The following is a 25,609-nucleotide window of genomic DNA, read 5'->3' as shown; positions in this document are numbered from 1 at the left end:
GTACTATTATGGTGTAAAATGGTCCACATATGCCTAATTGGGTTAGACTTTGGGTTGATGGTCAAGGATAACTTTGGGATGAGCTGCGCCCTCCACAGTTCCTAATATGTACCTAGACCTAGACTTACGTAATTTAAAGTTGACGCAAGAACCGCTTTAGCTGCTTAGGTTAGTTCTTTGCTGGTACTTGCACCTCCGGGCTTGGCAAGGCTCCAAACACGAAAGCTCCCGGCAGCCTGCTCTGCTCTGCTCTACTCAAGCTTTCCTTTACAAATTGAATCCACTATCAACCACGCAGCATATCTACCACTACATATTTGCCAAGCTGCTACCAAACCACAACTTGTCTTCAAACACTCACTTTGACCTAACCGAGTTGAAGACTATTAAGAATTACGATAGCACAATACCAAACAAAAAAAAACAAAAAGTTTATTAATACTCTTTCTACCGACAAGATGGTAAGCCATACCTACCTACCTATACTTAACTCTTCTCCCGTTCTCTACCCCAAAGAAGCTAACCACATCCCTCCTCCCAGTCAATGCGCATAGTCCCCCCCTCCGCCCACACCAGCACCTTCAAATCGACCAACACATCCGCCCCGTCCGCCCCCGGCGTCCACGACACGCTCCGTCACGGCATCGGCCCAAACACCTTGTCCGCAGAGTCCCCCGCGCCCGTCTCGCGCCACCCGCTCGAAGCCCGCCTCAAGGCCTGGGAGTCGACGCAGGAGGCCCTGCGCATGGAGAGCCTGCGCCGCACCTTCGGCATGGCGGAGCCTATCCGCCGCGGCATGGAGCTCAAGATCACGCGCAACGGCGAGTGGCGCCCGCTGGCCCTCGGCGGCGGCGCCGGTATCAAGAGCGTGCATGAGGATATCCTGCGCGGCCGCGAAGCTACGCTTGACTGGGAGGATGTGTTTACCGGTGAGGAGCAGCGGTCTGCTGTGACTATGCATGAGGAGATGGAGCGGAAGTTGAAGATTTAAGGGACAGTCCGATGTAGCATCTTGGTAATCAGCATAGGTAACGGTTGGTGTTGCGTGATAGACACTCCAACTACACTAGTAGCAGCTTCAGGTTGATGAACACGAATCGGAGCATGCTTTCTACTACGTACAATACCGACGTATATCATGAAATAGACAATATATGGGCATCTGACCCTGGAAGCCCTTCACAAGATAGCCATGACCTAACGCAATAATATAACAACTATATGACTACAATAGATCCATATTAACGTATAGACAGTGGTATGCTAACCCACATTAATCGCTTATATGGTCGGCAAGACCGGTAAAGTGCAAATACTATAAACACAACAAACTGCGCCGGATATAGGCCTGTTTCTCTAGTGCTGTACAAAAAAACGAAACAAAAAAGTAGCACGTAAAGAGTTGGTGAGATCTTCTCAACCCTATCCCCCCCCCCTCTTGAGCCATCGATGTTGTACTCCAGGCTAAATTCAGAGGGAACTCTAATCTCCCATGACATAGTAAACGCATCGTGGAGATGGATCACGCTTCAATCTCAGCCGCTGAAATCAACCCTATCGCGCCGTCCGATGCCCAAAAAAAAATCCGCAATCATTTCCGCAGCATATGCCCAATTGCCCGACTCGCCTATGTTGCTCCCCAATAGTTCGGACAGTTCTAGAACAGGTTAAGATATCACCACATCGAGAGGATGTTCGCTCTTTGAAATTTAGTTGTCACTTAACAAGGACTAGATCATAAGATGACACAGCATCCGCTGCGGCTGGTGTGGCTCCCGGACTCTTTGACCTTCTTGGCGGCTTCTTCCTCATCTATCAAGTCTTGCGGCTTGATAGTCATGTGAACAACATTCCTAGTCGTGCTGAAGTGGGAATCTGCAAAATTCAGTATCCCATTACCAAAACACATCTCGAACAGTACGGAAAAAAGAGTGATTATACATACGGCTAAGTTGATTTCTGTCTTCGAGCAATTTACCAAAGTGGATGAGCCTTATAGAACTAGGTTCTCTCGGTGGCTGGTCCCATTCTTTCCTCCAATCTCTCAGTATCAACTCTTTTAGGGTATAGACTGTGATGCTGAACGGATCCAGCTTTCCGTCATCTGTCTTGCCCGTCACAGTAACATTCCGTTTTGCCAAGTATTTCTCGTCGATACGAAAAGGATGTCGGGCGCCCGAGGTTAAGAGAAGCATTATATCGACCACTAAATCGTCATTTGGAGACCCAGCACCGGACTCAACAGGATCTATCGTCAGATCATGATCGTCGCCGCCGGTTGGGATTTTGCCGCTGGCTTTCAACGATGTCGACTCATCGTTCGGCGGATCCTTATCCGGTACGGGTATTGGGGCCAGAGCAGACTCGGAATCATGATTTTGGGGCTCTGAAACATATGGATTGGCATCTGGGTTGGTGGGTTTAGGTTGAGCTTGAGATAAATCTTCCATCTCGACGTCGCCTACGGGTAGATTAATCGCCACCCTCTCTTCCCTAGGCCCTTGATCCCCACCAGCGGAGAGAGCCGTTGCATCCGCCATGATTAGTTGCGACCGAGTGGATGGTAATTAAGGGGCCGGTATACGGTATATCGTATTTTATCGTGCAGATGCTGACGGCTGCGCGCAATTATGGAGTTGAAATAACCGAAAAAAAAGAATGTACGTCAGCAGCATTCGAGGGGTGCGTTTCGTACGTGTAAAAGGTGCGCCTCGTTTCAAAGGAAGGATTGTCGGGATTGTCGAATTATCGAACGCGGGTATGCGTATGCGTATGCAGTACAATTGTGTACACTTTAATTATTATTTGTCGCTCTCGCCTATTCCTGTCCCTGCCATGGAAAACACGCAGATAAAACGAATGCAATGGTTTGGGGAGATTGCCGAATTGATACTGCAAGTTGATACTGCAAGTTGATACTGCAAGGGGAAACAGTGATAAGTGATTATAGGAGAGAGAGATGCAGCCAGTCACTGCTACTAAAAAAAAAAAAAAAAAGATATGGTGATGGTGATGATGTTACTGCACGGGTCTAACGGACCGGATTGGCAGGTTTAACCTTGTGCAGAACAAGAAGAAGAAATGGGACGGTTGAGATCAATTCAGATTTCAATTTCAATGATAACTAGAAATTCCAAGTACGAACGAAAAAGTCGAGGTTTTTTGTTGAGTGCCGGTCTCTCACAAGTGATTGTGACAAGACAACATAGCAGCTCGATTATTTGCCTTTTAGAAAAACCGCGAATGAGAACGGGTTGATCAACTTCCAATACCTTTAACCTAGGTACCTGCCTATGTTATGGCGCTGACTGATTAACTAGCCTAACTTAGGTAGCTAACCGGGCTGCTTGCCAGCTGGGGTAATACAGGTACAACTATGGTTTTAGGTGGTTTTGAATGCCCCTTATTTCAGGTTGTTATTATTGCCTCTTAGATAAGCGTGACACGGGCTTTTTAGTGGTCGATGCAGAGCTGAACCCCCTAACCTTGGCTGCCTTAGTAAAAATAGACAGGTAACCTACATATGTACCTAACCCCGTAAAGATTTATTACATATAGGTCCATAGGTACATGTCGCATTTATGTTGTTGTTGTTGTTGTTGTTATTATTATTATACTCCTGCGCGTTCGCGTGTGCGTATTAAAAGTCGCACAACTGCGATTGAAATTTCAGTTGAGGCACAGACACTAAGTGTCCACTGCCTCGGGTTATTTAGAAAAGATGCATGTAAAATTGACGCAGAAACAGAATGGCTAATAGTACATAACCTTACACATCCAAGCCACCCCAGGTACAAAATATGTACATCATGTAATAGTGACGGTAATAATATGGAGATAACCAAAGTTCGGGCCCTACTACCATACAAGGAAAGAGGGAAAATCCCCATGTGCAAAATGTGGCTCTCTTAATTCTTAGCATTATCGTCTCTACTTATCACCTGTACACTTGACTTGCTTTTCCAAAGTCGAATTTCAATAGAGGTTGGGTGGTATCTACGTAGTCCAGATATAGCCGGGTCTAGAAACACGCATTGAAGCTCGCTAGACTCGAATAGCCGGTCAAGTGACAACTTCGTCAACGCTATCACCATCGAAGTGTTACATCGAGTATTTGAGTTTCACGTATGATCATCATCTACAAGTGGACCAGCGCCACACAGCTGGGGACAGATTGGATCTTTCTTTTCTCGGCACGGTAAACTCCCCCGTCTTGGCATCCTGGTACCACATAGCGTTCGTTCTCTTCCCCACACTCCGCATTTGCCTCCATTGCCTCCATTGCCTTCATTGCTCACTCACCGAAGTCTACATAAGAACATCATCAGGTTCAAATTGTAACAGGACAATTTGATTATATATACTCGCCCATTTCAACTTACATCTTTGAACTATAGCGATACTGATCCAGTGCTTTTTCAATATTCTCAGTTGTAAGTTCATATAACTAAGACAAGACAATCATAAATCACACCCTTCTCAAACGTTTCTAAGATCTTAACATAATAAATAACGTCACTTAAACTCAACCCTACCCATGTCAATTGCTATGCGTATAGATACATAAATAGTATGCGTCATGGGAAACTCCTAACTCTACATACTATTATTTAAGATATTGACCCTAGTCATCATCTTATCATCTTATCATACACCGCTTCTTCATTGCTACCAGCAACGTATCTCCCCTAACCCAGATGGATATTGAATCTAAACAATCTCCTAGGTTAATTGCTTGCATACCAAGGCCTCTAGAATAGATCTTCCAATAAGCGTCCCATCCATAACAGCAAGATTCGAATTTATCAAGACCCCTCACCATCACATGTTTTAATGATTACCTGTAAACCGCCCACAAAATATGTACGGCCTAAGCTCTAACAGAATCATTTACTTACACCATGCAGAATTGGTTACGTTAGTCTCTCTTTAGCTTTACTCGAGTGGGCTAAGATACAAAATAGTCTTCTCTACGCGTGGCGCTAAACGCAATCAAACTATTGTTTGTCGTTCTTGCAGCAAGGCCATCATCCCCGCATGCCGTCGGCTAGGTGTACCGAGACCGGCTCCGCAACTACTAGGTGGGTACCTATTCCTGCCCGACCGGCTATCCGAAAGTTTCTCCGTAAACCTCGGTCCTCATATTAATACACATGCGTACTTAAGCGAGTTACTTAAAGTATCGGCAATATTGCGTTGAATTATATAATAACACATCTTAAAATTGCTACCTCTTGGATGAAAAATAAGTAGTTGGGAACAGATAAGATAATTCCACTTCTATAATCAACTTGGGGTTATGCCTTGCTTTTTAATTTGCTAAATTGTATCACTACCCATCCAATATCAAATGCTCCATGTAGTCCTTATCTCTTGTTCTTCAATATGATTCACTACAAGACGCACTCATTTAACAAGCAACTCATATCTAGCGAAATCATAGCATCAGGATCTAATACGTAATATTTGTAGGTAGCTGCTGTAAAATCTGTTGGTATAATCGAAGAGTTTTGGTATGAAACAATAGAAGTGCTTATAATTCGAGCTTGGTAGAATACTGAGGAAAGCGGGAATCCCAGTTGGATAAATAAGTTTGACGAAATTACATAGTTGAATCATTCAAATGTGTAATGCATATTGACACACATAGCTTTCAATCTTGATCTGTATCTTAAATTATATAAGTGTACTAACCTAGACATGTGCAGCCTCGAAAGCAAGAGGGAATCTTATAGATAGGGATCTGAATATGTTGCAATATGTTGGTAGGTGCATCGTTGTATACTTCAAATTGGTATTTGTCTAATCTGACTGGGAAACTTCGAATAATCATATAGAGTAACAGCGAATTATAATTACCTCAGGTACTCTCCATGTGGCTGCCTGAGCGAGCGGTCTTGCCATATTTATTCACTGCAGCTGCCTCCGTGCTTGGTCTTTTCAATGTGTACAAGGCCAGCACCTTCCCAAGATCTCAACAGCAAAGGAAGTAGCACCAAAGCTTTCACGACTCGGAAGGTGAAACTTACGACTTCAATGACACATCCTACCTTTTTTGAAACATCAGTCTTCACACTTCAATCCAATCTTTCGTCTTTGCCTCCTTTTTATTTCACGTCCATCTGTTGTCAATTCTTCCACTCCCAGATGGTTCCTTTACAACTCTGAATCAACCAGGTTCTATTCGTCTATCGAAATATAAAAAAGCGTCACGATGGCTGTCTGGACACGTGTACTCCTTTTCGGCCTTCTGGCACTATACCACCAAGTTTGCCAGTGCACAGCCGTTGTAAGCAACCAAGAGCTTGCTCTGGAATCGCCTTTCCAGCGCGAATCCGCTCCTATCACTACAGTTGGTACAGCCGTGGAGACCAATGTTGTCTTGTCTGAACTCATCCATAACTTGTCCACATTCGCAACGATCCACAAGCAACCCTCTCATCAAATTCGAACTACACAGGGCATGGACCTCATCACCGTGACTCAATCTGGATCATCTTCTATCTACCCCACTCGATCTGGTGAAGACGTTAGTGGACCTAACCTTTCATCTGGCATCTCACTCGCACACAATCCTATTGTGACTGAGATGACTGAGGCAACTCCCAAAAGTTATCTTGACGGCGGGCTTCTGGAAGCATGCCGTTGGGATGAAGCAGACCCCAAGTGCCTGGAACTGTCACAGGAGAATGGACTATCTCGGCGAGATGACTATAGTGACGGTTATGGCTACGGATACGGCTCCAGTACAACCCCTGTTGGAAGCGGAGGCTACGGGAACCCCCCTAAGCCTACAAACTTGCCTCCTGGTGCATATGGCAACAAACAGACCCCTGCAATTAACAAGCCAAGCGTTGTGACGCCGCCGGATCTTGATCCCCAAACCGTAACTGTTTCTCTAGAATATCACACTTCATCTGCCGTCCACAGCTCATCCACTACTCCTGCGCAAGTTGTTGTTGTCATAGTAACTGGCACGGGTGAATCAGTTTCACAGACGCCAGAATACAATACCACACAACCTGTTACGACGTCTGACCCGACATTAGACCCTACTCCGGAAGTGACCCTCCTGGTTACGTCAACTGGTATTCAACATTACACTACTCACAGTACTGAAGACTACGTTTACACTACAGTCACCCGGTCATCTTCTTTGCCACACGCCAGCTCCAGTACCAACACAATGTACACGGTAACGGGGCACCCTCCTCCCAGGCCGGTCCCAGATACCAACGCTGCTGTTTCCATTATTACACTGAGCCGATACCGTTTGCTCATTGCAGCGGCCCTGGTAGCTATAGGTCCTTCTATATTAACTCTACTTGGTTGGGTCCCTTCGCGATTAGCATCAAGCATTTCCAACGCTCGTCGTAGTGCTTCTGAGAAAACCGAAGGAATTACCTCTGGAGATGGTAGCAATGGACGACAAGCTACAGTTCAGAAGGCCTCCGATAATGCGAATAGACATGGCCACTTGGAGCTGGCTCAACCCGGATGCTGCAGCCACTGTCGCTGATAAATCAACAATCATTAAACTAAGATTTGAAAAAGAGAATTACGACTTAAACGGTGTTCCATCATGTCAGACGGATATTTCTGGCACGAACTAATTGTTGAGGTTATATTCGGTAGGGAGACGAGACGATGAGGGATTGAAATGGGAGAGAAGTTATGAAAATGATCGAGATTTCTTGGGAGCTGGACCACAGATTGCTAGGCACCTTCGCCTGCTGCATATTAATGTTTGTCGCTGCCACTTTGCTTGTTATGGCTCTAATTCTCTAATCACGTTGTGAAGGATCCTCAGGATCAGCATGTACTCGTACGCATTCTAATCGAATTCTGCATTGATCTGGTACCAGAGCATTTCGAAACACTTAGCCAACATGATCATGGAGCAATTATGACTATGAGCGTAGGATCCGAAAGGTCTAAAAAGATAATATTGTGATTGATGTACACGTCCTTAAAAATATCAGTATCCCATGCTTGCTTGCTTGCTTTCTCTAATTTTGACAGTGGTAATATTTACATATACCCGACAATTTGCACATCCACCCTTGGGTAGGTTAGGTTAATTTAATTAGGTAGTTCCTTCGTCTGCGTCCTGGCCACACTTAACCTCACGTATCTGTCATTCTTGCACTCATCCTTCTCATCCTCACCGGCTGCAACTCTTATTCCCGTACATCGAAGTTTATGAGGATAGGCACAAGTACCTAACTATAGAAGCAACAAGTCGCCATTGCTTCCAACACCCTGCGCGGGCTGGAAGACTTGCTGCGGCGCGTACTGGTTCACGACGTAGGAAGCCTCGGTCCCGCCACCGCCGAAGGACGAATCGCCCGCTTCGTGGATGCCCATGGCGGCCATCTGCTGGCTACCGATACCTGCGAAGTACGCGTCCGCGTCGCTGACAGCGTTGGCCATGCTGTCTGGGCCGTTGCCGCTGTTACTGCTGCTAGCGTCGGTGGCCTGGGCGCGTGCAACGCCGTCGTTGCTGTCGGGTCGTAGGACGGCGGGTTGTCCGCCCATGCCGAACATGCTGAGGCTCTTCTGGGCCTCAAATGCGGGCAAGTTGGCAGCGGAGGGTAGGGCGTGTTTCTGCAGGGCGGGTGAGTCAGGGAGGCGGCGGGGACGCGCGCTGCGGAAGACGGTTTGGACGGGCTTGAGGTAGATAGTGGCCAGCGTGCCGACGTTGAGACACATTTCCTCTAGGGTCTGGGGGTCGAGCTTCTCAGACTCGGCTGTGATGGGGGGTTTCTCACCCATGACCATCTGCTTCGCGACGTTCATATCCGTGCTGAGGAGTCGCCAGTACATGTACGCACGGTCCCGGAGGTCCGGGTTGTCGGTTTCTTCCGTGGCCCACTTTAGGACTTTCGGTACGAGATCCTGGCCCTTGGTGGGTCGCTGAATGAAGAGCTTGACAGTGGCCGTGAGTAGCGCTAGTTGTACTTCTACGGGTTCCTCCGCAAAAGAATACAGGAAGTCCTCGAGTAAGACGTCGCTATTCTCGATACGATCTGCATACTGCCCGATAACCCAGACCATTGCAGCTTTTGCCTCGGGCTCGTCGAGGGAGTCGAGATGTTCGCAAAGCGTACCGATGATGGACTCGTACTGGTTGGGGTATTTTCGGAAGATGTTGCGGATAACCACGGTGGCCTCTTGGACGATATACGGGACCTTCGTTGCGACAAGTTCGAGTAGCAGGTTTATGCACCGTCTCGCAGCCGGCTCAATCTTAATGGCCAGCTTGCCGATAGCTCTCACTGCCTTACGAACAAAATGCACGTCAACTTCCGTCGCGTATTCTCTTAGTTCGGTTAGTACTTCGTCGATGTTCTTCTCATTGGCGAGCATGAATATCAGCTCGAGCTTAGTGACCTTGACATAGATCGGATCGTTGTATTTACAGAAGAATACACGGATATCGTTACGCAGAACATCTGGTCTTCTCTGAAGTATGAGTAGCGCGTTCCGTAGAGCAAGATATTGCACCTCTGGGCCCTTTGCTAATAACGTCACAAGCGGCGGAGACAGTTTCCGACACAAGGCCGAGATCTGCTTCTCCTCTGCGATGTAGTTCATCAAATACAGAATTACACGAATGCAAGTGAGTACAACGGCGGAATTTGAGTGTGATAACCGCGGTGCTATACGTTCAGCCAGTAAAGTTGCTTCCCCTGACTCCTGAGGTACATAGGACATTAAAGCCTCAAGGATGTAAGTCTGGCCCCACCTAAGTTCATGTTAGCAAGAGTAAATATTAACTGGGCGAAAGAGACGAACTCAGAACAATCTGGCAGGATTGCTACCATCTTGGAGGCATTGCTGTAATCAATAGTAAGCTTGATGGAATCGCTACGTTCCCAGATATCCATCAACCCAGCTAACGCGCTCGCCACCACGGTAGGGTTGTCATCTCTCAGCAGCTGATTTAGCCTATCTATTAGGTCGGATTGTTCGACCATGTGCTTATCATGATCGTATAACTTCGCGACACAAAAAGCGGCCGTCTTTCGTACGTAGGGATCGGAGTCTCTGAGCAGGCGTTTGACAAGGGGGACCGTAGCCTCGACGAATTCTTTGACGTGAACGTATGACATAGTTCGGAGAGCTAAAGCCCTGACTAGCGGATTGTTGTCTTCCATATCCTATACGAGTGTTAATCGAATTTCCGAGCATAACGCCATGCTTACCGCGATACTTACGTGTTGTAAAAACGGGATTGCTTTTACCGCAATCTCGGGGCGCATCCTCGAATAGTTGACTAAGAATAAGAAACACCTATCCGGTCCTCATCAGTGCCCAACTCCAATGGCTTGGTTCCGAAAATTGGTATGGACGTACATCTTCTTGATTTCGAGGCTCTGGATGTGCATGCAGCCTATTATATCGGGGAAGAGGGAGACCATCTCATTGTTGCTCATAGTCATGTTCGCGACAATCTTCTTGAGTGCGATCTTCTTCTGCGTGTAGTTCTTATCCTTCTTTCCGCCGGCGTTCAGCTCGAGTCGCAGTTCGGTAACTTTCCCCTGTATAGTCATGGGTCGTAAGCCAAAATCCGGGGGCATATATGCTAGAAACATGGCCATTGTATGCGATGGGTAAGGTAGGTAGGGTCATAATGTGTTCTGATGGCCCCGAAGGGACGTTGGGATCGCAGGACGACTCGAAACGTGTGCCTTTCTAAGATAGACGTCAAGACGAAGACGCTTTGGCGAACGGTGATGAATGGGTAGAAAATGTCGACCTCCAATTTATCAAATTGGGGAAGAGGGCGTCGAGGAAAGGAAAGCCCCAAGAAATTGGGAGGTAATGTGATTAAGCGATGGGTATAACAGCAGGACTCATGTGTCGCGTAGAAAGAAATATAAATTGGCTTACTCGAGCGAATAGCTTCGAGTCCCCTCCGACTTGGGTGCTCGACATGGTTGTTTATAGTTGGCGTTTGCCTCTGTCGGAATTGCCTCTTTCGGTCAGTCTTTCGACGTATCGGCTGGTTGGCTGAACAGGAGCTCGAGGTCAGTTGATATGGCGCGCAGCAAGAACACAACAGGGAGGAAAAGCAAGGAAGCAAACCAACTTGTGGCCTACCCCTCACACTGGAACTCTGGGCAAGGGATAGGAATATTGGTTAACTAAAAGCCTACTTACGTAGGTATTCTTCAAGCCTAGGTATTAATGCAACCATCCAATTGTAAGCGTTGATGGCGGTTCGAGAAAATAGTTGGTACTGGAGGGGCGATCGAATGCAATGGCGTACCGGATCTTGGCCCGCAGATTATTGATTGTGCAGCGGATAATCGAATTAGGTCGAATACAATGACATTCTATTACAAGGAAAGATAATTAGGTTGAAGAGACTCGCGAATGGACATTATCGGGAATATGAATATCGCATTCGGAGGAAGATGTTCGGCCCCTCCAAAATGGAAAGGTAAGAATTAAAGGGAAACCCCTGAAGAGCGGAAAGTTAGAAGCTTCGGCTGCAGTTGCGCTTGCAGGGGGTTGATTTCGGGTCACAACGGGCTATGTGGATCCCAAACTTTCCATATTTCTGTCTTAGCGGCTTTTCATTAGGTAACCAGGTAACCTAGGAGGTACATGTAGGTACCTAACCCACGGCTGGTGTGGATCAGCACGTTGTACTTCTGCGCCTGATTTGCAACTTCATCTAAAATCAATTAGTGGAAGCTTCACAGCTAAGCAACGACGTTGGATACTGCCGCATAACACGACCATATCAAACAATATCAGTAAAGAATAATCACATGAAATAACCAAATCAACAACAATGTCGTTAATCGATCCTTCCGTCCCTAAATGGGTTGTCGATTTACAATCACTCCCAGCCTCCAGGTCGAAGAATAGTAGCATTCCCGACCCACCCGGCTACCCGTCGCAGTCAGCCGCATTATCAAAGGTAATATCAGCTTATTATCTAGGTGCCCGTAGCCTATATTGACGACACATGACAGAAACAAGCATCAAAAGAAGCCAAAACTCAACCCCGAAAACAACCAACGACCGAAGAGATGGATACGCTGAAGCTGAAGAAGGCTTGGGAGGTGGCGCTCGCGCCTGTGAAGAGCTTGCCAATGACAGCCATCATGATGTACATGTCGGGAAATTCCCTACAGATCTTCAGCATAATGATGGTCTTCATGGCCTTCAAGAACCCTATCATGGGCATCATCAGCACAAACCAGGCGTTCGAGAGGTTCGAAAGCGAGAGCAACAAGGGCAAGATAATACAGGCCAAGCTGGCCTACGTCGCGATGCAGTTGGTAGCCTTGGCGGTTGGAATTTGGAAAGTTAACGCGATGGGTTTATTACCGTAAGTTTATCTTTGTTGAATAATAGGTCGATATAGCTGGAATTTGCTAACTAGATACAGAACCACACGATCAGACTGGCTGGCCTGGGAAGCCCAACGAGAACCACTAGAGCTTGCTGTTCCTGCTTTATAGACTTGAGAGATATCAAATATAGTCTCACGTTGAAAACATTTTCGGCTTCCAATTTCTTTTCTTCTTACATATCCCGCGTTCTTAGACCCTATCTACTTCGATCCTGAGGTAGCTGCTGCTTCGCTTACGGTCCTTGTGTGTTCCGGCGACTGGACATTAGAAGGCTTGGATTGGACGATCTTCGTCTTTGTCATAATCGACTCCATGTTTTGATATGGACCATCTGTCATCGATTGGGCCCTCCAGCGTTCCAGGGTATCCCCGCTATAAGGTATCGCCTTCCACCAAAGTTTGTCTTGCAACCTGTTGTCCAATGTATGTTTACGATTCGCCCATGAACGGTTCAACATCAAGAAGTCTGCGTCTCCTGAGGCTTGTTGCTGATTCGTAGAAAGGAGCTTAGTTGCTTGAGGGGCTGCTTTGCCGCCTTGGTCCTTCGAAGTTTGTCTTTCCACCTATCGATCCTATCAGCTGTTAATTTCTATTTAGTGTATGTGTTGAGTTACCTGTGGTTCCATGATGCGGTAGCTGGTTACTTATTAGCTCGAAAAGTTTCCGAAGTCGCACGACCGCACAAGTGTTTAAGTGCAGCTTCTTGTCGTCCACGCTCTAGTTGGGTGGTCCCGATATCTGTTCGCATACTGTGCTCAAAGCAATTGTGATAGTGCAAGTTATCTGACGATTATGTCCACTCTTGGACGGGGGTATCCAAGGGTATTAAATATTATCCTCGGTTCTTCAATCTAAACTACTTCCTATATACCCATAGCCGTTGCAAGCAAATGTGGCAGGCCCCGCTCCCACAGTCACATAAAAACATCTTGCTGTTCGGTCTATTTTGTCTGATATGGTGTACGGCTTCTCGGAGTCAATTATAACTGTCCAAAGAGGGTGTAATCTACTGGTAAACTCTGTGTCCCAACACATCCAATAGTACCCCCCGAGACGCCAATGCCTTACATTATGTGCAGAGCCCAAAGAGGGAACCGACAAACTGCTTTAGTTGTACAAGATTGGGTGGAAGCACAATATTGACTCCACGAAGAAAACGGGCGTCTTGCTTAATTGATTTGCAAGAGCACTCGGCTTTAACAACTATACTATCAACACGTCAAGAAGTCAAATGAAGACACCTCTATACTAACTATCGGCCTATCAGAAGCTTCGTACCGCACAGTCGGTATCTACTATACGACTATATAATTAGTTGGCAGGGTTACAATGATGTTGGCTGTAAATCATATACCGACATTTTCATCTGGCGAACGCCCAATCGTGGCGGTGGCATATGCCGTGCATTATGAGATGCAGACCCGCACCGGGTTAAGGAATAGCGGTCTACCATTGACGAACCACGTAAATGCGAAGGGGCGGCATATTCGGTAGTGGGAGTCCAACAAGCTCAGCTTCGGGATTTACGCAACGTCTAACAACAGTAATTATGCAGTGATCTATCACCCCGAGGTAGGGTTACGTCCTGGGGACTCCCTATCTACCACCCTATGAGGTTTTAAGGTAGTATTGGAATTTTCTAATTGGTCAGCCTCTTTCTATTATCGCGCATACAGGTCTCTTGTCTGCAGCTTTATCGAGTCAACTTGCGATATAATAGCATGAATATGCCTCCCATCAGCCCATCTTCATGTCTCCACCCGTCATGACTATTAACGCTCAGTATGTTGGGTATCATCGGTGACTTGTAGAGGTCTCATTCTGTGTTGGCATCTTGCATCGTATCGTTATAAACCTGCGTAGGTAGGTACTTAGATTCGCAGATTGGTTCTTCTCTTGGATAATACCCGGCAGTTCTGCAACGTCATACAATATCTATTCACCGCTTCGATGGCTTACAGCCACTCATATAGTCTAGCACGTTACGCTGTTTCCTGCTCGGCTGTAGGATTTCGGGGATTTTTTTTGGCGTCTTACTGCATATGTTGCAAATGACTTGCCGTTAAAGTTATGCGGCTCTTGCAAGCAGGGTTTGATATTCTTCCTCGCCCAAGCACTTGACTATACACTTGACTATAGCACCATTTGAAGTAGCATTTCACGGTGCTTCACACCAACTATCCTTAACGGCTTGCCTAATCCAGCCAGATCAGTTCGGTGTATGAACCTTGCGTGAGTTGTGGACAGCGGTCAGCATTTGTACCTGCAGACCCCATTTCCACACACTGGAGTTTAATACACACAACATAGTAGCATTCTATGTAGCAACACATGCAGATAGTTTACTTGCGGTGGTCGGATCGAGAATATCTTAATATACAAATTTATAATCTATGGAATGATCACGTAGTTATCTACTAGTTATTATACATATTTCGCCACAAGTTTGCGGTGGAGTTGGAGTTCTATTAATCGCTATTGGTGCATTTCTATACTGGATGTTTCGTCGTATTAAACATGTACGAAGGAGTCTTACACAAAGCCTTTATTATTCGTTACCGCTGGGTCAACTATTTACGCATCGGTTCCGTTAAGCATGAGACAGTGTTGTTGGGATAAGGCGCAAACCCCGGCCCGTTTCACTACGGAGAATTCGAGAATACTAATCGGGCGATATAGAAGTCCGTAAGAATGCGCTACAGCTTACGAATAAGTAAGAATTGGTACCGGTGTATCAGTTCTTTAACGTGGATGGAATTAATCCGTAACTACATCAAATAAAGAAAGTTTAAATAAAGTCTAAATAACGCGATGACGTAACAGTACGGAATAGAACAATGAAATTTAGGTTTGCTCCGCTTTTATGCTTTTACGCACATGGCGCATGCTACCGTCACCTGCTTATCTTCCCTATCGATAAATTGTACGAATTACAGGCCTCTTAGACTTGGGGTCTCAGGGTCCCAGGGTCCCGGGGTCTCGTCCTCATTGAAGTCGTTACAGTTTCGAAAGTTTACACTTTCCGGAATCGCTAAACTCGTTTTCTCTGACAACGCGGGTCGGTAAATTTGCCAGCTCTCATACATCGTAAATATTAAATATTATTGGAAAAATAAGGATAAGGCTCCTCCGTATACTTTAGGAGCATGCTTCAATAGGGACTCCCGTGTCGGTTCTAATGGCCGACGTGAACGACCAGGACGGTACAACGGCCAGCAATGGCCAAGCTTCTCAGCCACCAAGCCAGACTCATGATGTTAGCCACCGAGTAATTGATGACGAATGCCGGCATGATACGGATCGTCTAGAGCCTGCGTATCCTCTATTGCAGAACAATGCTAGCAGCGAAACTTTACTACACAACGTGCAAGCGCAGAAGCGGACGGTCGAGGACGACAATGATGAGGAACCAGTTGCTAGGCCTTTTCTTCGAACAAGCAGCCCCGACATGTCGTCTAGGGTCGCCACTCCGCCTGGAGAAGAACGAGCTCCCATTCGATCCGCCTACAAGATGCATAAGTTCACCTTGTACGAAACGGCGAGTCGGTACTACATTGTGGGAGGAGATGTTACCGAGAAACGCTATCGCATCTTGAAAATAGATCGTAACACTCACGAGTCTGATACCCACGACTCTGACCTGACTATAACGGATGATAAAATTATTTATAGTCAGAAAGAGATGAACTCGCTGCTGAATACTATTGACGACGGAAACAAGAGCACGGGTGGTATTAAGCAGCGATGTACGACTTGGGGGATTTTAGGCTTCATCAAATTCACAGGACCGTACTACATGTTACTGATCACCAAGAAAAGCACGGTTGCGATGATTGGCGGCCATTATGTTTACCAGATCGACGGGACTGAACTCATTCCTTTAACTCCAGCGAAGTACAAGACGGATGCTCGCCATGTCGAGGAGCAGCGCTTCCTGAATATTCTTAAGAACCTAGATCTCACAAGATCTTTCTACTATAGCTACTCTTACGACATCACCAGGACTTTGCAACACAACATCACCCGAGAAAGGACTGCTTTACTGCATGGAATGCCAGGTACGACATATGACGATTATAATTCTATGTTCATCTGGAATAGCCATCTTTTGCGACCCGCCGAGGATGCTATTCATGACCCATTTGATTGGTGTCGTCCGATAATACATGGATATATTGATCAGGCTGCCATATCTATATACGGCAGGACAGCACATATCACCATAATTGCGAGGCGGTCAAGATATTTCGCTGGTGCTAGATTCCTGAAGCGTGGGGCCAATGATCTAGGCTATGTAGCGAACGATGTTGAGACTGAGCAGATCGTTTCCGAAGCATTGACGACTTCGTTCCATTCTCCTGGCCCCAAGCTCTTTGCGAATCCGCAGTTTACTTCCTATGTCCAGCATAGAGGAAGCATTCCTCTTCATTGGACGCAGGATAATATGGGCGTTACCCCTAAGCCGCCGATCGAGTTGAATCTCATCGATCCCTTTTACACGGCAGCCGCACTGCATTTTGACAACTTGTTCGAACGTTATGGGTCTCCAGTGTATGCGCTGAATCTCATTAAAGCTAGAGAGAGGACTCCGCGGGAATCTAAATTACTTGACGAGTATACAAATGCCATCAACTATCTGAACCAATTTCTACCAGAAGGACACAAGATCATCCATAAAGCTTGGGATATGAGTAGGGCCGCGAAAAGCAAAGATCAAGATGTCATTGGTACGCTTGAGAATATTGCTGAGACTGTCGTTACTACGACCGGCATCTTTCACAATGGCGACGGCGATATCACTCCAACTAGTGTTCAGAACGGTGTCGCGAGAACAAATTGTATCGATTGCTTAGACCGTACTAATGCAGCTCAGTTTGTCATTGGAAAGCGAGCTCTTGGACACCAGCTTCACGCACTCGGTATTCTTGAAGACACAATTATTGATTACGACACGGACGCTGTTAATCTCTTTACTCACATGTACCACGATCATGGTGATACGATCGCGGTTCAGTATGGAGGCTCCCAGTTGGTGAATACAATGGAGACGTACCGCAAAATAAACCAATGGACGAGCCATTCCCGTGATATGATCGAGAGCTTCAAGCGATATTATAATAACTCGTTCTTAGATAGTCAAAGACAGGAAGCCTATAACCTCTTCCTCGGGAATTATATCTTTGCTCAAGGGCAACCTATGCTGTGGGATCTATCAACAGATTACTATCTCCACCATGCTAATCCGCGAACATGGTCGCAAAAGGAGAAGCACGATTATATCCATTGGTACACTCCGGCATATCTTGAGAAGCGGACTATACCTGCTTTTGTACCACCCAAAAAAGAGATGGCGACGAAGCCTGTCTCATTCTTCGATGACTATTGGCTGGAGTATTATCGACCGTCAACATTGTCTTCATTTCCGAAGATGTTTCCGTACAAGATGAATTCTACTATCAAGTATATACCTTTCAAGTCGACCCAGGAAGGCAAATATGACTTGAGCCCTTTCCGCGTTCGCACCGATGGCGACGCGGAAACCCACGAGAAGAAAAAGTCAACAGCAAAGAAGGAGGTGATTATCGTTGATCCTCAAGATTCTCGAAAATCTTCGCCGGATGACGACTCCGAGTCCGCCGTGACGGAAAAGACGAGTTCTCGGGGAATATCCATTCAACGCTGGCTCCAGCCTATGCAGCCGGACCGCGGCCCTACGATTCCTCATAGCATCATGAAAGACTCGGCAGAGAATCGCGACAGTCATAGGCTAAAGCAGACCGCTCAGGAGAAAACAAAGACTGCACAGTGGACTTTCACGAATATCGTCCAGGAGTCGCTCAACCCGTCAGTGAGTACGCAAGAAGCGGATGATTACGCGCGATATATCAGCCACCCACAGAGTCTGCCCCTGGTCATCTCCAACGAGGCGCCGCCAGACGTCGATTCCTCCGAATACCAAGAGTACCTTAACGGGAGCTGGCACACGGAAGGTCTAGTCTCGACCGGTACTGATGATGACATCGACGCGTATAATGACTTGCTGCGGATTGGCGAAAACCCACTGACCGTGACGGATGAGGATTTGCCGAAGAAACGGTATAAGGCATATAGGAAATGGCTTAGAGGTAAATCCCTCTTCAAGCAGCAGCCGGTCGACTAGGATTCGGCCGCGTGGAGGTCGGTGAGCAATAATTTGTCCGAGTTTTCGGTGTCTTCCTGAGGCGTCCTTTTTACGTTGAGTTTGTCTCTCCGAAGAGCTCGCTTAACTGAGGTTCCTTTTCAATTAGTGGGTCAATGCGCTGTCTGAAGTCAATATGGGCTGCTTTCATTATTGCAGATAGCATCGTAGCGGTTTGGGTTAGACCGGATTTCAAGTCGTTTGCGATCGGGCTATTGTGCGGAAAAGACTCCTCGTCTTCGATGTTAAGCCAGCACAACATAAGCACCTTGATGATCTCATTGCAGTAATGCTGAATTCTGGGCCAGCAATTGCGCAGGATAGCCTGCAGGAGTTTGGTGGCCGAGGTGAGAGTTGGCGGGTGCTTGGTGCCGAAAGGGTCGGTCATAATCTCGGAGAGCATGGGGATGAAATCCTATTTCCTGTTATATTAATAAGGGTATCTCATAGCTGAAGCGGCGTTTTGTATAATAGGAACCAAGGCTGTGTGTTGAGTTTGTTTGGTTTGGCTTGGAATTCAGGGTGGGTGTAAGCGGAAACAATAGGAAGGACGGTACCTTTAGGTGTTTCACGGCTAGTATACCCATCCCATTTATAATACAGACGAGCGTCTCGCAGAATAGGCCCACGAGCCGCACGTGTTCTTTTGCGTGATGATACCCGATCATGATGCCTTCTCTAATGATCTTATCCAGTAGTCTCCGCTGTGATTCTGTGATTTGGTGCGTTGATTTCTGTGTCTGCTTCTGCTCTTCCGCCGTGTTTACGCCTGTTGTTACTAATGGCCGATCGACTGTGAGACCAGCCATCTCGATCAGCGCAGGATACGCTGCGCCGAGAATGTCTAAAGATTCGTCCTCAGGCGTTAAGCTTGGAAGATACAGGACTGCAGGAAACACGGCTTGCTCGAATACTTCGCCCAGTCCCGTATCCCGCATCAGTCCCACGGGGCAGCGCGCCCAAAAGGCGCGTAGCACGCCGAGAGCGCGTACCTTGAAAGTACTGGGGCCCGGCTCGTCGATAAGAGTAAGCAGTACGGGGGTGAAGAGCGGCCAGTGGGCTTGTAGGAGGGGGGACTATAGGCGAGTTAGTGTTTAGGTTATAGATGTGGACTTATATACCTATGTAGGTAGGTAGGCATATATCATAGAAGACGGGTTTGATTCTCGATTGAACGAGTACCTAAACACGCAAGAAAACAACTCACATCGGCATGCTCCACCGCCCACGCGAAGACTGCCACGGCGTACCGGCGAGCGTATTTCCAGGGCTTCGTCTCGGGCGATTCCCGGGAGGCGCCGTCGTACCGCGACGGCTCGACGTACTCGGCCTTGCGCCCGGATGCGGTGATGGCTGGCGGGCGGGACTTGGAGAACAGCGGGCGGAGGAAGCTGGTCAGGATGTCCTCGACGATGAGGGTCCTTGTTTGGGAATCGCCTAGGTGCTGGAGTTGGGCCGCGAGGAGCGATTGCGACAGGCTGTGCGATTCTGCTGTTGTCCAGGGGTCTGTGGCGTTGGTGAAAGCGGTTATGCGGAGTAGTGCCGAGTTAGGGAGCTGGAGGGGAGCTGTGCGGGAAGGGATTTTGGTGAGTGCGTCTAGAGATAGGAGGCCTAGTTCGCCTTTGCGTTGAAGGGTGTTGTAATCTGTCTCATCTGTTTGTAGATCATCAGTAATCGCTCCTCTTGCTATGTGACAAAGAATCAGAACTTCATACCTTCGTCTAATGACTCGCCGGAGCATAGAGGCAGGATGAGAGAGCTGATGTGCTCGGCGATGTCATGGAGCGTGTCGTCCAAGTCATCTCCGTCGATAAGGTCCTGCCCCTTGGCGTCGTTGCTGATCTTGAGCGCAACAGCATACGCGGCTAAGAGTACGGCGACGTGATCCTGTATATGCTCACTTAGCTTCACGGCTTTATGAGAAAGCTCAGTTAAATCATCAATTCTAAAGGCATACCAGTTCATCTCTGCTTATTAACAGGAAATCCTTCAGATCTTGTGCGGTGCATCCGTTGGGGACCACTAGAGTGACGGTTTGTTTGTTAGTTTGTCTCACGGGATGAAATGAAATGAGATGAGATGAGATGCGGAAGAAGCATACGTCGTAAAACATCCTCGCGAATTTCCCACGACGGAGTCGGAGATCCCTTGAGCCTCTTGCAGGTTTCGAGAAGTTCCTCAAACATGCTTTATTTGTTTTTATTACCGATCTTGTCGTTACGGTGGCTTTTGGAGTAAGGTTGAATTAATACCTGAGGTAAGCTCGGATGTAGATTGAATATTCTGAAGGTTTAATTCATGGAAAACTTGTCGGGCCGTTGCCAGGTGATAGACATATGGCCTTATTTTTCAGGCAAATAGATAATTCAATGTTTTAAATGCAAAAGGTTCAAATGATTTAAATAAATCTTATGAAACTACTCCGATTTTAAAGGTTAATGCTATCAGTATGAGTACCTTATGAATATGTTGAAAAGGAAGTATGGATTGAGTGGTAGTTATGATTAATATTTGGGGGATTTTCGATAAGGGGGAAGTTTTATTCGGGACATAAAAATAGGGGTTGGTATGTGAACGTGAATGCCTCCTTTTTAATCAATATATCTCATCATAGAACTAATTATATAGTCTAGAATATAATAGTCTAGAATAATCCTAGTCATTGAATCCATGGTGATTCATCTCTTGGAAATACTCGATTAAACCCCGCTCTCCTCTCTTACCTTTTCACTGTTGATGAACTCACACCTTTCGAACAGTTTCTCCCATTTAACAGCTTGCTCGGCTGCTGTACTCGCGGCCTCATTTTCACCCTTTCTGAGAGAAACGACCGCATTACCATGCGGGCCACCAAATAATTTCAATGTAAACCGGCTCGGAAAGTCTGTCTTAAATTCTTCCTCTGTTACTCCATCGAATGCCGCGGGCCATCCTTCAGATCCACCATCAGGACTCCCAGACGTTACGAACTTCGCGATGCTCCGGCTCATGGTTTTCGCTAGTTCGAGCTGAAATACCGAGTTGTCCGCGCCTCCGCCTAAACGCTGGATATTTAGCACATATGGGATATCGCTGAGATGGGCCACACGCCACATAGGCACGCCCATCATCTCATAGGACGGCGTGAATCGCGTTGCATTATGCTCATATATTCGCAGTTGTGATGCCTCTATACCACCGTTCTTCACGTATTGCCATGCGAAATCGAGCACGGGACAGGTGAACCAGAGGTCTTTGGTTAGTTGCGCTGCGCGATAGTACTGCGCTGTGATGGGTCCGTCGTATTCTGGCCGCACCATGCTCTCGAAATCTTCGACGGGGTATAGTTCTAGGAGCTTCGCTTTTGTAGACTCGGAGTGGCCGGTCAACCATAGCCCAAAGTTAGCCAGGACATCTTCATCAGTTGACGTCGTAGGAGGAGGGTACCAAGCACCCTCGTTTGCTACCCAGGACGCAATCACCGGTATTCCCCTGGTGAACTTTCCGGCGTGCAACAATTGGGAAGGGCGGTCGATCAGGAAATCATTGTCATACGTAGGATAGAAAAACGCTTCCCCGAATGGTGGGCGCGCAGTACGAGAAGCCGTAACGGAGAGATTGGTTAGTAGCTCAAAAGGCGCTTCCCGTAAACATTGTAAAGTCTCCACCGATTGGCTGTTCCCATTTTTAATACATCCTACTTCCTTAGCAACGGCCTCAGTGTTATTTACTACGAGATCCGATTTGGTGTTGATGTTTAGCCCATGACTACCGGATATCATACTATAACACAGGTAGTTAGCGCGAAGGTGTAGGGTTGGTTCGAAACCGGAATATTTCTTACATGGCCTGTTGAAATGGGACATCAGCTTTCCCTCCGAATGCAAGTAACTGCAAAGCGATATCGCTGGCCCCAACACTTTGACCGACGGCAGTGACTTTTATGGAAGTTAGAACTTGCAAACCTGTGTTATCAAGGGATACTTACCACGCAGTGGATCACCACCAAAGCTCTCGATGTTGTCACGAACCCCTATTATGAAAGGTTTGTCAATATAAACAGGCCGTAGGTACACTATTTGAGCCACATACATTCAAGTGCAGCGCGTTGGTCGCGTACGCCAGCGTTAGTATGCTTAGTATCTAGTAACGCCTTGCTAGCCGCGAAGCCGAAGACTACATATAGATATATCAGAAGAGCTATCCGCAAAAATAGGACATTCCATGATGAACATACAGCCAAGGCGGTAATTGATTCCAACGAAAATTACCGGCTGTCTATCTGCAGCAGCTTGTTTCACTAGACCATCAGGTTCATACAGGACATCTGATGCTGATCCTAGAGCATGACCGCCTATGTTTGGTGATATTAATTAATTAGTCTCGTATGATGGCCGATAAACCACGATAAGTCACACATACCTCCGTGTATCCAGACCATTACCGGCAATTTGGCATCCGGGGCTGTGCCGTGTGGTCGAGCAATCCTTAGGCTCAAGCAGTTCTCGCTAATGTTAACAACTTTACTCGTGAACGGAAGAACATCACCTGTCCCTTGCGGACACCAGGCACCGGACCGCGTAGCGTCGATAGACGATCCCTTCTCATGCTTGATAGGAACGGGTGGTGCAAACCGGTTATTGCCCGAAGTATCTTCCGCATAGAAGATATTCTGAAAATGATCAACGCCATTATAATAATTGCCGATGTAGGTAATTTCGCGGATATGGTCAATTGAGATAACTGGAAATGTCTGTTCCAAAAAGGGTAGTTGAATGTTATAGCGACTAGCATTTAAAAGTAGAAATTCCCGGAATGGCTTCAGGAATACGGCGAGCAGGCCGAAGACCAGTGCGCCCAGGCCAAAGCGTATTGAAATGGCACGGCCAGCCATCACTAGTTCAAGAAGCAGTAACCTTTCACAGCTCTATAACCTACAGAGATTTCGATATTCGAATGCCAGGAAAAGCAACAACAGTAGTATCTTTATAGAATAAATAGAGAAACGGAGACTTTTGTGGTGGGAGGGAATATTTGCTTAGGGGACATGAGGGGCCACGATCGGATTGTGGCAAGATGAGTACTCTATGTACTTGTAGTTGTTTGCTGAAAGGATTGAATGCAAATAATTTAATATTGTGACTTCCAACGCAGTAAATCTATAAATACCTACAGGTACCTGTCATATATGGTTGATACCTGGTACATGTTGGTATTATTGATGTTAAAGGGAAACTTGGGTATGAGATGCCCCACCCAATGGTCTTCATATAGTAATTCCAACTGGGTTGGTGTGTCGCCACATATGTAGGTGTTGTAGCTGTGCCGTCCAGTAACCTGCTGTTTTATCATAGCCTTACTGCCAACGCTTCCGAGACACCCGAATACCTGATAAATGAATGTATTTTCTGGTTTCCGTTAGTCCTTTAACAATATAGTCATATAGGTACCTAAGGTATTTGATACTATGTAGACTTCACATTTACTAAGTTCGTTAGAAATAATGATCCTGTATAGGATGTGACTCCGATCTAATTTTATGATACCTTAACCCGGTACTGGAATGGAGAAATCAAATTACCCTCCCCTCCTCATTTATGACTTGAGTACCCCGTGTTCAAATTTTCTATGACTCTCAACGCGTGTGGTAATCCCTTTATTATGTTGTTATGCTCAGATTGACTTCCAACATCATCACAAGCAGCTTCTGTGATTACCCCACGAACATCTCCCCAAGGCACTATTCCGTCGTGCTAGAATATCTTCGATGGTGGAGACATTCTTTCCAAAGCGGCAGACTGCTCTATATTGACCTTTCTATCAGAGGTCAGAAGATGGGATGGTCAATTTATCAGGACGGCCCTTTTTTAAGAGAAAAGTAACGCAATTGTTGCATTTTGCTAGAACAGGGGCTAATGTCGGCATACAACATACGACCATGGCAACATTGGCTTCGATCTCTGACCATAGAATGAATAAAGTGAAATCCGCGATGAAGTCCGGATTATCTTCTTTATCATAAGAAGTTACAAGGTAGATATACATCCGAGCTATACCAGCAGCGATTGTACTAGGCTGAAATTAGTCTCGCAGGTATATAGTAGAAGAATATCATATAATAACTGAAAGACTTACAATAGACCAATCATGAATATACTCGTTACGCCAATCTTATTCCTGATCGGCATATGAAGCCTCCAAATAAGGGGGACAGGCATGAACATGATAATAAAATCGGTTAACACGTCTGTCCCGGTAAAAGTTGTAAGTAGATTTAAAGTGTGGGTGCATTGGGTTAGGAAAATGCCTATAGGCGCCCAGTTCCACGTCCATCGGGTACCACATTGGAAGACGGTTGCGAGAAAAAACGATAAGGACCACGCGCTGATAATGCCAATCATAAGCCAGCAAAGTGTGGTGAAGTACTTAGTTGGACCAAATATGCGTTTCCAGAGGAACAGAATTGACAACTTAATCAACCCAAATGTGAGTTTTTCTGTTATCTGAAAGGCATACTTGTATTTTTGTGCTGTGTGTTCGAGATCTGTAGTTACGGGCCAGTTATTTTCAATGGGAGAGTGACCGGTGATTGCACCTTGGGCTGTGCCACCAATAAATATTCCATTAAGTGTAAGCACAAAGACCTTTATACCATGATGTCAATAGTCAAAGTTTGCGGCATCACGCCTGAGACTAGATCTGTATTGAACTCACCAATGCCACAAGTGCTAACCAGTCATCAATGCCATAACCAAGCTTAACCAGTTTCCTGGCATAGAATCTGTAAAAGACTACTGTTGTTATCATAAGACAGAAGAACGCTGCCATGAATATGAGCCCTAGACGGTTGTTAACCTGACTCAAATGCGTTGAAAGAGCCATTAAATTGCTGGGTTAAGTATATTTCATTTGTAAAGGGGCAGCTGGAAAATTTGGCTTTATGCTACACAGTGGTTCACTAAATATAATTGTTGCTTCTTCCGGTTTAAAAGACTTGGCCTATCACTTACATCATCGTTATTTTGTGGCTTCGCTTCTTTATATATTATATCTTTGTTTTACCTGATATTATCACGCT

At 46.4% G+C, this 25,609-nt stretch overlaps 11 protein-coding genes across 11 annotated transcripts; 4 read left to right on the top strand and 7 right to left on the bottom strand.

Moving 5' to 3' along the window:
- The first annotated feature begins 209 nt into the window (after positions 1-209).
- F4813DRAFT_302873 (proteasome maturation factor UMP1) lies at positions 210-1,220 on the top strand. The gene is made up of 2 exons (XM_049240786.1): positions 210-461; positions 542-1,220. Exons 1-2 carry the CDS (start codon positions 459-461, stop codon positions 989-991), a joined length of 453 nt encoding a protein of 150 aa, XP_049094685.1. The 5' UTR covers positions 210-458; the 3' UTR covers positions 992-1,220.
- Positions 1,117-1,617, bottom strand: F4813DRAFT_302869 (uncharacterized protein). The gene has a single exon (XM_049240785.1). It carries the CDS (start codon positions 1,497-1,499, stop codon positions 1,242-1,244), a length of 258 nt encoding a protein of 85 aa, XP_049094684.1. The 5' UTR covers positions 1,500-1,617; the 3' UTR covers positions 1,117-1,241.
- Positions 1,221-2,540, bottom strand: F4813DRAFT_400856 (uncharacterized protein; the record flags this gene model as incomplete). Its single annotated transcript, XM_049248321.1, has 2 exons — positions 1,221-1,875; positions 1,946-2,540. The coding sequence occupies 2 exons, from the start codon at positions 2,538-2,540 to the stop codon at positions 1,736-1,738; spliced, it is 735 nt and encodes a 244-aa protein (XP_049094683.1). The 3' UTR covers positions 1,221-1,735.
- Positions 2,541-6,214: 3,674 nt separating this feature from the next.
- Positions 6,215-7,519, top strand: F4813DRAFT_394445 (uncharacterized protein; the record flags this gene model as incomplete). Its single annotated transcript, XM_049247566.1, has 1 exon — positions 6,215-7,519. The coding sequence occupies one exon, from the start codon at positions 6,215-6,217 to the stop codon at positions 7,517-7,519; it is 1,305 nt and encodes a 434-aa protein (XP_049094682.1).
- A 405-nt stretch (positions 7,520-7,924) lies between these two features.
- F4813DRAFT_377227 (Adaptor protein complex beta subunit) lies at positions 7,925-11,479 on the bottom strand. The gene is made up of 6 exons (XM_049245209.1): positions 11,167-11,479; positions 10,897-11,016; positions 10,360-10,544; positions 10,221-10,296; positions 9,799-10,163; positions 7,925-9,748 (listed from the first exon to the last, which is right to left on the bottom strand). The coding sequence occupies exons 2-6, from the start codon at positions 10,939-10,941 to the stop codon at positions 8,227-8,229; spliced, it is 2,193 nt and encodes a 730-aa protein (XP_049094681.1). The 5' UTR covers positions 10,942-11,016; positions 11,167-11,479; the 3' UTR covers positions 7,925-8,226.
- A 327-nt stretch (positions 11,480-11,806) lies between these two features.
- On the top strand, positions 11,807-12,482 carry F4813DRAFT_383821 (uncharacterized protein; the record flags this gene model as incomplete). Its single annotated transcript, XM_049245988.1, has 3 exons — positions 11,807-11,935; positions 11,991-12,349; positions 12,410-12,482. 3 exons carry the CDS (start codon positions 11,807-11,809, stop codon positions 12,480-12,482), a joined length of 561 nt encoding a protein of 186 aa, XP_049094680.1.
- Positions 12,410-13,110, bottom strand: F4813DRAFT_302856 (uncharacterized protein). Its single transcript, XM_049240784.1, has 2 exons — positions 12,989-13,110; positions 12,410-12,937 (listed from the first exon to the last, which is right to left on the bottom strand). The coding sequence occupies exons 1-2, from the start codon at positions 12,998-13,000 to the stop codon at positions 12,575-12,577; spliced, it is 375 nt and encodes a 124-aa protein (XP_049094679.1). The 5' UTR covers positions 13,001-13,110; the 3' UTR covers positions 12,410-12,574.
- A 2,200-nt stretch (positions 13,111-15,310) lies between these two features.
- On the top strand, positions 15,311-19,191 carry F4813DRAFT_377222 (SacI homology domain-containing protein). The gene is made up of 2 exons (XM_049245208.1): positions 15,311-18,967; positions 19,110-19,191. The coding sequence occupies exon 1, from the start codon at positions 15,553-15,555 to the stop codon at positions 18,532-18,534; it is 2,982 nt and encodes a 993-aa protein (XP_049094678.1). The 5' UTR covers positions 15,311-15,552; the 3' UTR covers positions 18,535-18,967; positions 19,110-19,191.
- Positions 18,570-20,781, bottom strand: F4813DRAFT_302678 (uncharacterized protein). Its single transcript, XM_049240782.1, has 6 exons — positions 20,654-20,781; positions 20,510-20,574; positions 20,268-20,439; positions 19,760-20,205; positions 19,110-19,628; positions 18,570-18,967 (listed from the first exon to the last, which is right to left on the bottom strand). The coding sequence occupies exons 1-6, from the start codon at positions 20,736-20,738 to the stop codon at positions 18,605-18,607; spliced, it is 1,650 nt and encodes a 549-aa protein (XP_049094677.1). The 5' UTR covers positions 20,739-20,781; the 3' UTR covers positions 18,570-18,604.
- A 347-nt stretch (positions 20,782-21,128) lies between these two features.
- On the bottom strand, positions 21,129-23,798 carry F4813DRAFT_377219 (alpha/beta-hydrolase). Its single transcript, XM_049245207.1, has 6 exons — positions 22,954-23,798; positions 22,769-22,885; positions 22,624-22,707; positions 22,520-22,564; positions 22,376-22,469; positions 21,129-22,314 (listed from the first exon to the last, which is right to left on the bottom strand). The coding sequence occupies exons 1-6, from the start codon at positions 23,423-23,425 to the stop codon at positions 21,252-21,254; spliced, it is 1,875 nt and encodes a 624-aa protein (XP_049094676.1). The 5' UTR covers positions 23,426-23,798; the 3' UTR covers positions 21,129-21,251.
- F4813DRAFT_377218 (uncharacterized protein) lies at positions 23,799-25,505 on the bottom strand. Its single transcript, XM_049245206.1, has 3 exons — positions 25,246-25,505; positions 24,667-25,175; positions 23,799-24,601 (listed from the first exon to the last, which is right to left on the bottom strand). Exons 1-3 carry the CDS (start codon positions 25,411-25,413, stop codon positions 24,352-24,354), a joined length of 927 nt encoding a protein of 308 aa, XP_049094675.1. The 5' UTR covers positions 25,414-25,505; the 3' UTR covers positions 23,799-24,351.
- Between the last annotated feature and the right edge of the window lie 104 nt (positions 25,506-25,609).

Source organism: Daldinia decipiens (assembly GCF_022478715.1).
Source record: "Daldinia decipiens strain CBS 113046 unplaced genomic scaffold F4813scaffold_61, whole genome shotgun sequence".
NCBI lineage: Eukaryota > Fungi > Ascomycota > Sordariomycetes > Xylariales > Hypoxylaceae > Daldinia > Daldinia decipiens.
Note: the sequence above shows the minus strand (reverse complement) of the source record. Positions and strands in the feature narration are given on the sequence as shown.

Bases quoted from the DNA above. Each gene is read 5' to 3' on its own strand.
- F4813DRAFT_302678 (XM_049240782.1), bottom strand. From the start codon at position 20,738: ATGTTTGAGGAACTTCTCGAAACCTGCAAGAGGCTCAAGGGATCTCCG. The intron at 20,575-20,653 runs GTATGCTTCTTC...CCGTCACTCTAG, and splicing joins TCGCGAGGATGTTTTACGAC to TGGTCCCCAACGGATGCACC. The intron at 18,968-19,109 runs GTACCGTCCTTC...AACAGGAAATAG, and splicing joins TAGCCGTGAAACACCTAAAG to GATTTCATCCCCATGCTCTC.
- F4813DRAFT_377222 (XM_049245208.1), top strand. From the start codon at position 15,553: ATGGCCGACGTGAACGACCAGGACGGTACAACGGCCAGCAATGGCCAA.
- F4813DRAFT_377227 (XM_049245209.1), bottom strand. From the start codon at position 10,941: ATGTCGAGCACCCAAGTCGGAGGGGACTCGAAGCTATTCGCTCGA. The intron at 10,297-10,359 runs GTACGTCCATAC...AGGACCGGATAG, and splicing joins AGCCTCGAAATCAAGAAGAT to GTGTTTCTTATTCTTAGTCA. The intron at 10,164-10,220 runs GTAAGTATCGCG...ACACTCGTATAG, and splicing joins CAATCCCGTTTTTACAACAC to GATATGGAAGACAACAATCC.
- F4813DRAFT_377219 (XM_049245207.1), bottom strand. From the start codon at position 23,425: ATGGCTGGCCGTGCCATTTCAATACGCTTTGGCCTGGGCGCACTGGTC. The intron at 22,886-22,953 runs GTATGTGTGACT...CACCAAACATAG, and splicing joins AATGGTCTGGATACACGGAG to GCGGTCATGCTCTAGGATCA. The intron at 22,565-22,623 runs GTATGTGGCTCA...CTTTCATAATAG, and splicing joins CCAACGCGCTGCACTTGAAT to GGGTTCGTGACAACATCGAG.
- F4813DRAFT_302869 (XM_049240785.1), bottom strand. From the start codon at position 1,499: ATGTCATGGGAGATTAGAGTTCCCTCTGAATTTAGCCTGGAGTACAAC.
- F4813DRAFT_377218 (XM_049245206.1), bottom strand. From the start codon at position 25,413: ATGGCTCTTTCAACGCATTTGAGTCAGGTTAACAACCGTCTAGGGCTC. The intron at 25,176-25,245 runs GTGAGTTCAATA...CATGGTATAAAG, and splicing joins GGTTAGCACTTGTGGCATTG to GTCTTTGTGCTTACACTTAA. The intron at 24,602-24,666 runs GTAAGTCTTTCA...ATTTCAGCCTAG, and splicing joins ATATTCATGATTGGTCTATT to TACAATCGCTGCTGGTATAG.